The sequence below is a fragment of the Alexandromys fortis genome, unplaced genomic scaffold (assembly GCF_014885135.2).
Source record: "Alexandromys fortis isolate MF-2015 unplaced genomic scaffold, M_Fortis_MF-2015_v1.1 scaffold_45, whole genome shotgun sequence".
Classification (NCBI taxonomy): Eukaryota; Metazoa; Chordata; class Mammalia; order Rodentia; family Cricetidae; genus Alexandromys; species Alexandromys fortis.
This window is the reverse complement of record NW_026067926.1, coordinates 9,431,616-9,443,851: the sequence shown is the minus strand read 5'-3', so window position 1 is coordinate 9,443,851 and position 12,236 is coordinate 9,431,616. Positions and strand designations below refer to the sequence as shown.

Here is a 12,236-nt window from a genome sequence, read left to right as displayed (position 1 = left end):
GGAAGGGACGGAGGGAGGATGGTACCCTTCCTGGGGTGGGGTGCGTATCATGGGGATCTGAAACTTATGTAGGAAACAAAATGATGCAAATCAGGTGCAGTCAAGGAGGTGCACGAAGGAATTCCCTGGGAGCTAGGGGTGAGCTACGCACACTGCGAGGAGACACACTGGCAAAGAAGAGAGTGTGATTCTCTCAAACACTCACAGTTGAAACTGGAAGGATGCACACACACAAAAAAAAAAAAAAAAAAAAAAAAAGGTGGATGGTGTTACTATGCCAGGAGCTACAGAAGATGGCGTGTCTGTCAGGGAATACTGACTGCATCTCAGGCTCCTCTAAGGGTGTTTAATCCTTGGAAGGGTCTTAAGAACTGTGAGAAACTGATGTGTGAAAAACCGCAAGTAATTCTCACAGTAACAGCAGGGAAGCTGAAGTCCCATCTGAAAGGCTGCAGAGACTAAGCTCTGGGAGGAGGTGTTCAAGGAAGGGAGGGTGGGGTGGGCTGGAGACATGGCTCAGAAGTTAGGGGCATTGGCTGCCTTTCCAGAGGACCTGGGTTCGATGCCCAGCACCCACATGACAGCTCACAACCGTCTATAGTTCCAGTTCCAGGGAATCCAACACCCTCTTCCTACTCCAGTGGGCACCAGGCACATACAGACATAAAAACAGGCAAAACATCCATACACACAAAACAAAATATAAATAAAAAAGATAATACTACAGCAGGAGGCCAGGGGTGCTTTGGTCAGCTTGGGTTATGGCTACTGGTGTTCTACCACTCATGCCAACAAGCCATCTCCAGGTTCTCGTCCTGATGCCCTCAGCCTTCCCATGGAACAAGCCCTTACTTCTGCTTTCAGTCCCTGTGGCCCACAGGACTCCACTCTTGTCCTGGGGGTGAGGCGTGTGCTTTGAACAGTCAGTGATATCAATGAGTGTTTTCTCTGGGCACCGAGGATGGTGAAGAGCCTCGGTGTGGCTGAGGTTGACTTGAGGGTGCAGCTTAGCGCTTCTTGGGCAAGGACTCCCCTCCCCCATCCCGGCTCTGCTGCTGGGCTTCAAACAAGATGGCCAGAGTCTGGGAATGCTACAAACCCTTAACCCTCAGATCCAGATGTTCCCTGGACCTCCTCACAGAGCCCAAGACTGAATCCAGCCCAGAGCCTGAGAGGATGACAGTCTCTGAGCCCCAACCCAGCTGCTCTAGAGTTGGGTGTATCTTCAACACTTCAGGGGCCTGAAGCAGTAAATCCCTCCTATCCTGTTAGAGTCACCTACAATCAACAGTACTGACTGATGCCATAATTCTTAAGAACAAGGCAGAAGATCTGGGTGAGAGCCAGGAGACAGGAGGCTGCTGCAGGGGTGGGGGCACAACCTCTCTAATGGGGAGAGGGGGAAGTCAGTGGATCACCAGACTGGAGGATAGGCAAGATTCTGTCCTGCCTGACAAAACATTGTAACTAACCAAATGTCTGAACATCTTATTCTGGAAACCCAGAGGATTATTGAGTCTCTGTCTGTTTGGTTGGCATTTTCATCTTCCAGTTTTTTTGTTTGTTTTTTTTTGATTTTCGAGACAGGGTTTCTCCGTAGCTTTTGGTTCCTGTCCCGGAACTAGCTCTTGTAGACCAGGCTGGCCTCGAACTCACAGAGATCCGCCTGCCTCTGCCTCCCGAGTGCTGGGATTAAAGGCGTGCGCCACCACCACCCGGCCATCTTCCAGGTTGTTAAGGGAAAATGGTACCATGTCTTGATTCTGACTCAGAAGGCAAGAGTTTTTCCAACTTTTGAAAGGGAAAGAACTTTGAGAAAATAGGATAAGTTTTTTATGAGTTTGTTAGAAGTGAAAATGGTATAATTTTCAGAGAAAATGCTTAAGACAGGATCCCTTGCAAAACCAGTATCAACTATAATTCGCTGGTAGGAATACAGCTGTCCAAATCTTAGCCGTGAATTAGTTAATTCTCAAAAGTTCTTCCGACACAGCCAATAGCATTCTCTGCCTGTCTTCACTCACCAACGGGGACACAAGCATCAACATAACCAGGTACTGCCGAGTCCGGTGGCTCAAGCTGTGCTCTCTACATTTTGGAGTCTGAGATAGGAGGACTACGGTGAGTTCAAAGCAGTCTAGGGTTACAAAGTGAGAAGCTGTGTTTAAAAAAAAATAAAATAAAATAAAAACAAAAAAAAAATAACCTGACTCTACGCAGATCAGTTAACTCCAAAGACTGATAAGATCGACCGCCAGTAAAGACACGTGAGCCAACACTCACAAGTGGAACACACCTTGCTGCTTATAAAATAAAAGGGGGTGGTATTTTGACCAGCAGTCTGGAGAGCTCAAGTGTGAAGAGCTGGTGGAGGGTTTTTGATCTAGGATCTATTTATAAGACTAGCTTAGGAAACACACGTCAGAGCTGGCCAAGGATTTGCACGTGTCTGAAGATATGACAGTCACAGGGTGGACACCTCACGGTGGCACACTGTGGCAAACTAAACAGTTACCAGGGTTTGGGTGTGGTTTTCACCCTACAAGTTCACAAATTTGATCTCAAATGTGATAGGAGTAAGAGATGGGGCTTAGCACCAGGTCAAGGCAATTAAGTCATTGCCAATGCTAGAGCAAAAGGGACAAAAAGCGACGGATACTGCTCTCCCTCTTGCAGGAGCTCCCTTCATGGTGGCACTTGCCTTTGATACAGTAACCAGTGTGTGTATGGGAGGTCCACTGTAGATTCCAAACCACGCTGGTTAGATAGACTTCAGCCTCCAAGACTATTTGGCCAGTAAAACTCTTTTCTTTATATATTACCCAGACTTGGGTATTTTGTTATTACCAGAAGAACACAGACTGATATATTGATCTATGTCTACTGGTACTAAATAATATGGATTTTTTTTTTCAAGACCAGGTTTCTCTGTAGTTTTAGTGCCTGTCCTCGAACTAGCTCTTGTAGACCAGGCTGGCCTCGAACTCAGAGACCTGCCTGCCTCTGCCTCCCGAGTGCTGGGATTAAAGGCGTGCACCACCACCGCCCAGCTAATGTAGATATTCTTTAATAAAGCTGTGCTTTAAAATGAAAAGAAAGGTGATCCAATGGATAAGGTGCCCGCTACCAAGCCTGACAACCCGAGTTCAATTCCTGGGACACATGTCATGGAAGGAGAGAACAAACTTCCAAAAGCTGTCCTCTGACCTCCAAAGTGGTGCCATGGCATCAGCACACACAATATACATACATACATACATACATACATACATACATACATACATACAAACATACATACATACAATTTTAAAGGTAAGAAAGAAACCTGCATACATCTGTACATATCTATTCCATAAACAGAAAGTTATTTTAAAGGCTATCAATTAACCTAACAGAGGTTACCTGGGAATGTGATTTGGAAGATCTCTATCCCTTCTACCACAAACATAAAAATCTGAGAACTTGACATGTCAGGTCCCACGGCTGTGCATCCTAAGGAGCCAGGGCATAGGCACCAAGGTATTAGGTGCTGTCTAGAGGAGCTGCCAGCCTGGAGGGATGCATGTGCTACTAGAATGTACTTGAGAGAGAAGGCCATCCTGAACACAGCATGGCCAGTGGAACTGCAGCCCCATGGAGCTTTCTAGCTCCCACCCCGGGACCCTCCGTCAGGACTGACCTCTTGAGTGATGATCGAGACAGCACCTGTGCAGCCTGGTTCATGGCCCTGACCCAGGCGTTCATGTCCTCCAGGGTGTCAGCACTGAAGAAGTAGGTCCTCATGCCCGAGTGCTCAGCCTGGGAGCCCGCTGTGGTGGTGCTGTAGATGAGCGCCCTCATGCCCGTATGCACAGCCTGCAGCGGGGGACGGACAGGTTAGTGCACATTCTCTCTGCTGGACCAAGATGGTCCCTTCCTCTCCGCTCTGGGCTCCTCGGCTAGCACAACCCTACTAGGCAACTTCGCATGGCTGGACAGAAACCAGGCTACACCAAAAGGAAACCAGGATGAGAGAACGGAGAGTCTACCTCAGAAACAGTCTGCCCCAGGACAAGGCTGTGCTAACCCAATACTAAGGAAGCCCAGATCCACCATGGATAATAAGGGAGCATGCAAAGGTCCCCAAATGACAGATTCTCAAGTTTACTCCCCTTGCAATAATTCAGCGTCTGTTGAGTGTTTAGTTCATGGAAAGCTAGAGCACGCACGTGCGCGTATACACACACACACACACACACACACACACACACACACAGAGTTTGGGACGCTGTGGAAGAGGGAAAACAGCACCTGACCTAGACTCATCTGAGGATGGATATTCAAGATGCCTTCTTCCTGACAGGCAACTCCTGAATAAGAGGAAGAGACTCTCAGGCCCTGAGAAGCATTTAGTATTTATCTTCATAGACAAGGCCAGCAGGCCGGCTCAGGGGAGGAAAGGGAAGGGCGGCACACAGCAAGGCTATGATGCTGCCCGGGTGGGGTGCTTGGGACCTTGCAGGTCACATTAAGGATCTGTGTTCAGTTAGAGATCAGTGAGAAGCTACTGAGGGGACCAAGCTCGGGCTGCAAAAGGGTGTGACTGGATCTTGGAAAGACCACTGGCTGAAGGACAGAAGGGAGGGGCGAGGACACAAGAAGATGCTTTCTCGGCACCTGTCTCCCATTTCACAATGAAGTGTGACGATAAACTGTACACAGCCATGACAAACTACCACGACGCCACTCCAAAGTCTGTCTCTCCTGGTCCACAATTATTTACCCCCAGTGACGCTCAATCCCAGTGTGGTAGTTTGAATAAAAAGCATCCCCCATGAGTTCCAGTATTTGAACACTTAGCTCCAAAGTAGTGCTGTCTGATGAGGTTTAGGTTGTGCAGCCTTGCTGGAGGGAGAAAGCTATTGGGGGTGAGCTCGGAGATTAAAAGCCGCAAGCTACATCCAGTCCTTCCCCCTTCATTTGCACTTACAGTTTAAAAAGTGAACTCAACTTCCACTTCGCACCTCCCTGCCATGAGGAACTCATGCCTCTGCAACTGTAACCCAAAATAAACCCTTTCCCCTGTACGTTGCTTCTGGTCACAGCACAGAAAAGGAACCACTACGCCCAGAAAGGGAAGACTTTCTGAAGAAGACTTTACTGCCAAAGATAATTCTAGAAGCCACTGAACAAAATTATTTCAGAGCAGCTTCTAGACTACAGAATAGAAGGGGCTGCACTTCATGGCTAGGGTGATAACCATTTTCTAAAAAGAAATAAAATAAAAAAGACAGTGTCTCACTATGTAGTCTTGGCTAGGCTAGGGTAGACCAAAAGGTTATGTAGACCAGACAAGGCTGGCCTTGATGTGGAGAGATCTGTCTGCCTCTGCCTCCCGGAAACTGGATTACAGGTGTGGGCCCACCACACTTGGCCATGATTTTATTAAGTCATTTAGACCTCATTAGTCTGAGTCTGAGACTCTCTAGCCTCCTAACTTCCTTTCCTGTCCCATGAAGGTGTTCCTGAGAACACTGCTTCTTAAGATGGCACGAATGGCCGAAGAGAGACCTTACCTTAAAAGAATACTTGCGGCTTATGCGATCCTCAGGGGCCACAGGGGAGATGACATAGCTGGGCAGAGGGATGCTCCCGAGAACTGCTTCTTCTCGGCTGTCTTTGGATGGAAAAACACATCAGAACAGCATTCTGGGAATCCTGTCTGCACCACCCCCTTTCCGGGTTCCAAATGCTTACCAGCCCCTCTGCACTGACAGGACCCAGAAGTGAGGCCTGCAGGGCACTTTCCCCGAGGCAGAGAGGGGCATGAGTGCACTCTCCGCTCACTCTGCCGGTAGGACAGCATGCCACATGTTGTGGGGCAGAGACAAGAGTGGCACTCCTGCTCTCCTTCCTCCACATAACTCTCCACTGGACACTAAGCCCATGCCCCCACCCCTTCTGTGACAGCCCTTGCATTTAGCCCCCATCCACTTGAGCCTTGCCTTCAGGATCATCTCATCTGGCCCACACATGTGTCTGTTCTTCCAACTCCAACTCCTTATGCATCTAGAACTTTCCTCAAGTGTGTCCTTGTAATGCCTATCTCCTCCCACACAGACAAAGCACCCACCATCCTTAAAATGCCAAATGCAAATCCTAAGCCTTCTAAAAACGTCTTCCCAGAATTCCCAAAGACAAGCACTTGCTATTTCCCCTGAGGAACCTAAGGACTTTGTGTCTTCAAAAGCACTCAGCAGAATCCATACTTTCCTTCCTCTTCCGTATTTTGAGATTTCCACACTGCTCAGTCCCTGACTTTACACAGCGCTCCATAAATGCTCAAATGGGCAGTTCAACTCCAGTGTCCTGTCCAGTACCACAGCAGGAGACACCCAGACAGTATCTACTGCTTCTCAGCTCTCCAGAACCTCCAAGGTAAACTGCATCCAAGTGGGGCAAAAGCCCACGTGACTCTGGGTCTTGAGACCATAACTGAATCTTTCTTACTTGAATTCAACAAGTAGAACTTCTGCAGGGGTAAAGCTGCAGCCACCAGCCATATACGCCAGTGAACACGCTCACAGGGTAACAGGCTGAGGAGCAGGACACTGCTCTAACAATGGACTCCCTCACCAGCCTCTCCAGCACAAGACTGAGACTCCAGCTCACCTTTATAATAAAACAAACAGTAATCAGCGAGCACGAACCACCGTCTTTTCCACAGCCTCATCCCGGAGCTATCCTGCAAAGCACAGACAACAGTCAGGGCAGCCTATTACACCCCACCCCTCTACTTATAGGAAGCTGGTCCCAGAGCCAAGACCTGCCCATATCCCTCTTTCACATTTTTATTTTTTATTACTTTTTATTTTTTTGTTTTTCGAGACAGGGTTTCTCTGTCGCTTTGGGGCCTGTCCAGGAACTAGCTCTTGTAGACCAGGCTGGCCTCGAACTCACAAAGATCTGCCTGCCTCTGCCTTCTGAGTGCTGGGATTAAAGGCGTGTGCTACCACCACCCAGCCACATTTTTATTTTTTAAGATTTATTTTCAGGGCTAGAGAGATGGCTCAGGAGTTAAGAATACTAATTGCTCTTCCAGAGGATCTGGGCTCAATTTAGAACTAAGATGGCAACTCATAACCATTTGTAATTGGAGTCCCAGGGCATCTGACATCCTTTTCTGGACTCCACACACATCTGTGTACAAATATACATCAGGAAAGATGCCCAGACACTCAAAATAAATTGAACATTTAAATGTATTTTAACATTCCTCTGTGTGTGTGTGTGTGTGTGTGTGTGTGTGTGTGTGTGTCTGTGTGTCCACAGGAGCCAGAAGAGGGTGTTAGAGCCCTAGAGATAGAGTTATAGGCCATTGTGAGTAACTGATGTGGATGCTAAGAACTGACCTTGGGTCCTCTGCAAGAGTGGTAAGTGCTTTTACCCAGTGAGCCAACTGTTGGCACTTCTCTTTTATCTGTCTGCTTGTCTGACTGTCTGTTGATCAAGACAAGGTTTCCATGTGTAACCCTGGCTGTCTTAGAACTTACTCTGTAGATCAGACTGGCCTCAAACTCAGAGATCCACTTGCCTCTGCCTCTTGAGTGCTAGGATTAAAGACATGTACCACCACATCTCTTTTATTTTTATTTTACTTTACTTTTTAATGAGATGGTCTCATGTAGACGAGGCTGACCTCAAATTCACTACATAGCTGAGGATGACCTTGAACTTGTAACCCTTCCCTTCCACCTCCTGAGTGCTGGTATTACAGATGGGCAACACCAGGCCTGGTTTATGCGGCCCTGAGATCCAGCCCAGAACCTGTGTTTGTCTTGCACGCACCCATCAACTGAGCCACATCTCTGGCCCCCATATTCTGCCCCCCCCTCCGCCTCCGCATTTTTCAATAAACCAGACATCTTACTAAATAGCTATTCTTCGAACAGGACATTAAACTTAGACTAAGTGATGGCTTATATTCCCTCCCTCTTTCAGTGAATGTCTATTAAAAAGCTACACTTTAAATAGAAATTAACTTAGACTCACTGATGGTTTATCTCAGGAAGTAAGGTTTTCTGGTCTCCTAGGAACAAATTATTATAATCCATTTACTTCTAAGAAAGGAAAGTTCAAAAATAGATGTTAACTACTGATAATAAATTCTTATTAAAAATGAAGTATCATTTTAGGATCTAGGCTATAAAATATCTTCATTCATTCTGATTAAAAAGTAAATTTACATAGGGTAGTATTGAATAATTTTAAGTTAGGTAATTGAGCACTCGGGAGGCAGAGGCAGGCGGATCTCTGTGAGTTCGAGACCAGCCTGGTCTACAAGAGCTAGTTCCAGGACAGGCTCCAAAACCACAGAGAAACCCTGTCTCGAAAAAACCAAAAAAAAAAAAAAAAAAAGTTAGGTAATTGATACAAAGCTCTCAGCTAATCAACTCCGTTTTCTAACACAGGACTGATTTTGTTATTTTCTTTCCATTCAATGTAAAGGTCTGAATTCTCTTTGCAATCAAATTCTCATAACAGAAGTCTAAAACAAACAAAAAAAACTTGATTACAGGGAAAATAGCAATATTATATACCAGTCTTCTCCAACACCTAGGAGAATCTGAGAGTTGGGTTTAACTGACAAAACATCTTTCCTTGCCAGGCGGCAGTGACACACACCTTTAATTCCAGCACTCTGCAGGCAGTGGCAGGGGGATCGTGGTGAGCCCGAGGCTAGCCTTGTCGACAGAGTGAATTCCAGGACAGCCAGGGCAGTTACACAGTGAATCTTGTCTCAAAAAACCAAAGGGGGGGGAGGGGATCTCTCCTTGAAGCTGGAGAGAAAGCTTAGTGGTTAAGAGCACTTGCTGCTGCTCTTGCAGGAACCTGAGTTCAGTTCTTAGAACCACGCGACAGCTCACAACTGTCTCCGCTCCAGTTTCGAGGGATGAGATGCCCTTTCCTGGCTTCCATGGTCTCCAAGCATGAGCATGGAACACATACACACGTAAACAAAATATTCATACACATAAAAATAAAGTCTTTTCCTAGTCAGAAGTTTTGACAGGCTTGAATTAAAACAGAAGAACAGCCTGGCGGTGGTGGTGCATGCCTTTAATCCCAGCACTTGGGAGGCAGAGGAAGGTGGATTTCTGTGAGTTTTGAGGCCAGCCTGGTCTAGAAAGAGTTCTAGGACAGTCAGGACTGTTACATAGAGAAACCCTGTCCTGAAAAACAAACAAATAAAACAAAACAAAGGACAGTTTCCAACCTAAATACGACATGGGACTTGTCTGCTATGCACTCCCACCCCACAACACACACTAAAGCGCCAAAACCAAATTAACTTGATGCTGTCCTCCATGGTCAGTTCTGCAGACTGGTGAAATGATTTCTACAGTCTAGACAGCATTTTCCTTCTTTTTACTGGAAGGCCTTTATCCATCCTCCATACATGGTTCAAATGCCACTTTCTGGGGGAAGCTTCCTGGGCTGCGTGAGCACAGCTCTGCTTCTGCTGTGAGTATGCAATGCTCTAAACAGACCATTATGGAAGCAGAACAGCAAAAGGGGTGGGAGGTGGGAAGAATTATTTACAGTCCTTTCTCTCTCCTGCCACATTTCCAACCAATGTCCTTTCTTTAACAGGGCATGTCAGATAGGGTAATTACTCAGATGAAGACAGCCATGTAAGAAAAGAGGAAAGACCAGAGCTATGAAAGCAGACATAGGACCAGGAGCAGATAAAGAGATTTGGGACTCCGCTTCCATGGGAAGGGGGCTCTGGAACCCCTCCTATACAGTGTACAGTGCAAGGTCCTTCTCACAAATGCTATCCTCAAATGGGCATCATTGCTCCTGGAGTCTGATTGGCTTTTGTAGATGTTAGTAGGTGACAGATTAGGGATGGGTGACAGTGTGATGTGAAAAATGCCTTGTTTCCCTCTGCAGATGACAAGTTCCTGAGGAAATCTTATTTACTTCTTCACACATGTTGTGTGAGCCCCACAAACCATGGCACAGACAAGGGGAGAAAATGGATGAAGAAATGACAAGGAGAAAAGGAAGAGGCCAACGAGACATAGTTCTGAAAGATCAGAGACAAAGCAATGAGGGCTATGGGTCAGGAAGCTGAAGGACAGCCTCATGAGACAGTAGATGATGGTGTTGAGGTCTCTTCCCTGCATACCTGAGAGTGGAATGATGGTTCCTCATTACTAAGATCCAGGGAAAGTGGCTGGAGAGCGGTTGGGGCAGGAAGCAAGTGATGAATCTAGCAGATTTGGGTTTCCAAGTGCTAGGGAGCTAGCCATACATCCTAGACAAGGGCCGGGCGATGGTGGCGCACGCCTTTAATCCCAACACTCAGGAGGCAGAGGATCTATGTGAGTTTGAGACCAACTTGGTCTACAGAGAGAATTCCAGGACAGGCTCCAAAGCTACACAGAGAAACTCTGCCTCGAAAAACCAAAAAACATTTCAGGCAAGGAAAAGACAGCATTTGCAATAACAAAGACACCGTCACTAGGAAAGCAGGTGCTGACAAAGGGTGAACATGGAGCTGGGTTCTGGCCGACTCATCCATTCACACTGTAGCCCTGGGCTTCAATACGCAGCCCTCTCCCTCATCTCCATCACCCCACACTGCATCTGACCAGCCCCTGGTCACCAAGAGCACCGGGCCAAAGTGGTGAAGTGGTTTTGGGGAGGGAAGCTGCAGCCCTGGGCAAACAGCTCACTTACAAACAATTAACAGGTCACCATGCACAGTGGGCAGAACCCACCTGCCCCAAACAAACTCTGGAACAAGAAGCTTCTCCAGCTATTCACAGCCTCCCAAGGCTGGAGGAGAGGGAAGCAAGCAAGATCCACTCTTCCACCTCACTCCCACCTCAGCCTCCTCACCTGCTTGTGCAGCCAGCCCCTCACCACCACCGGGACATTGAGGTTCCTCCGAATGGCCTGGTCTCTCTTCCCAAAGCTGTGCACTTTGCTGCTGGACTTGAGGATCTAGGAAAAGCAGACTCTGTTCTAGCAGCAGGGACTGAACGGGGCACACACATGTTGTGTGACAGGAGGCCTGTTTGCACCCTGTTGTCACTGTGTGCCCTTGGTCACAGCATCCCTCCCAGTCAAACAGCACGACCCAGACACAGCAAACGCCTCATGGTTCACACAGAGTGATGTGAGTTAAGGGAGTTAACTTAAGAGCTGCTGCCATGGCATTCCGAAACAAAGTCACTTTCAGTCCCTGACTTTGTCAGTATCCAGTACTTGGTCCCCCAATCTGGTTCACCTGGCTAAGTCAGTGATCCTACATTTTGAACAAAAACATCTGGGCATTTTGCTCTTCGAGCCTGTCTGTCACTGAAACATGCCAGGATCTAACATCACATACACGTAAACAGAGGTGCTGCTTTCTGAGCACACGCCAGGACAGTGAAGAAAGCATTCAAGGAACTAGATGCCAGTCCTGGTCACTCAGCAACCACCTGTTTCCCTGGACAAGGCCTCTATCTCCTGATCTGTAATTTTGGGGGAGCATTTCTAATGGGTGAACCCCACAAAACTGTGTATAATCAAATGGACTTCTGGTTACAAATGGGCTTGGAAAAATACAGAAGGGACATGAAGAACCGGTGACTGGGGGCTCACCTTGGGTCCAGGCTTGGCTTCCAGGGTGGATGTGGTCCCAGCCGTGGATGTCTCACTGACCATGCTGGACGGTCTTTGGTTTCTCTCTTGCTTCGACATATGTGGGTGTGGCCTGCAGGAAGGTGTAGGGGAATCCTGTGAGTATGTGCCCAGCTGCAGAGTGGAAAACCCAGTCTATGACCTGTCCTAGGCTGGAACTGGTTGCTTGGCATCAGAACAACTCAGGTCCCAGTTTTTGGAGGTCGTCTGATCCCAGATTGTAGACAGAGGTTACAAAATTCGCCTGTCCCTGTCCTTCAGAGGACCACGAAGATGGCAGATGGACACACCACCACAGCCAGACATTTCAGAAAAGGGTGCACACCGTGCTCCCTGTCTGTGATCCTAACGTACCCACACTCATTCTCTTACTAGGGTGTCCTGGCGACTGCTCAAGGCGCACAATACTCTTCACAGAAGGAGGGAGTCATCATACTGTTATACATACACACACACACACACACACACACACCTCCACTTCCCCAACTCCCAAAAGAAGCTGTTTATAATTAGCAACAAGAAATCACTTGCGCACACATCCACACCCCCAGATATAC

The 12,236-nt window shown here is 47.5% G+C and overlaps 1 protein-coding gene across 11 annotated transcripts in view; it reads right to left on the bottom strand.

Moving 5' to 3' along the window:
* The window catches only part of Plekha7 (pleckstrin homology domain containing A7), a 191,205-nt gene that overhangs the window by 45,913 nt on the left and 133,056 nt on the right, over positions 1–12,236 (bottom strand). For 10 of the 11 annotated variants that reach the window (XR_007591890.1, XM_050143170.1, XM_050143168.1 and 7 more), the window contains 5 exons: positions 11,641–11,752; positions 10,891–10,995; positions 6,652–6,724; positions 5,556–5,656; positions 3,680–3,855 (listed from right to left, as the gene is read on the bottom strand). Coding sequence is in view for 10 of the 11 variants with exons in the window: in XM_050143170.1 (XP_049999127.1) it covers positions 3,680–3,855; positions 5,556–5,656; positions 6,652–6,724; positions 10,891–10,995; positions 11,641–11,752 (567 nt within the window). In the remaining variant the exon portion in view is untranslated. Of the gene's footprint in view, positions 1–3,679; positions 3,856–5,555; positions 5,657–6,651; positions 6,725–10,890; positions 10,996–11,640; positions 11,753–12,236 lie in introns of those variants that run through there. The other variant, XM_050143176.1, reaches the window with a different exon arrangement.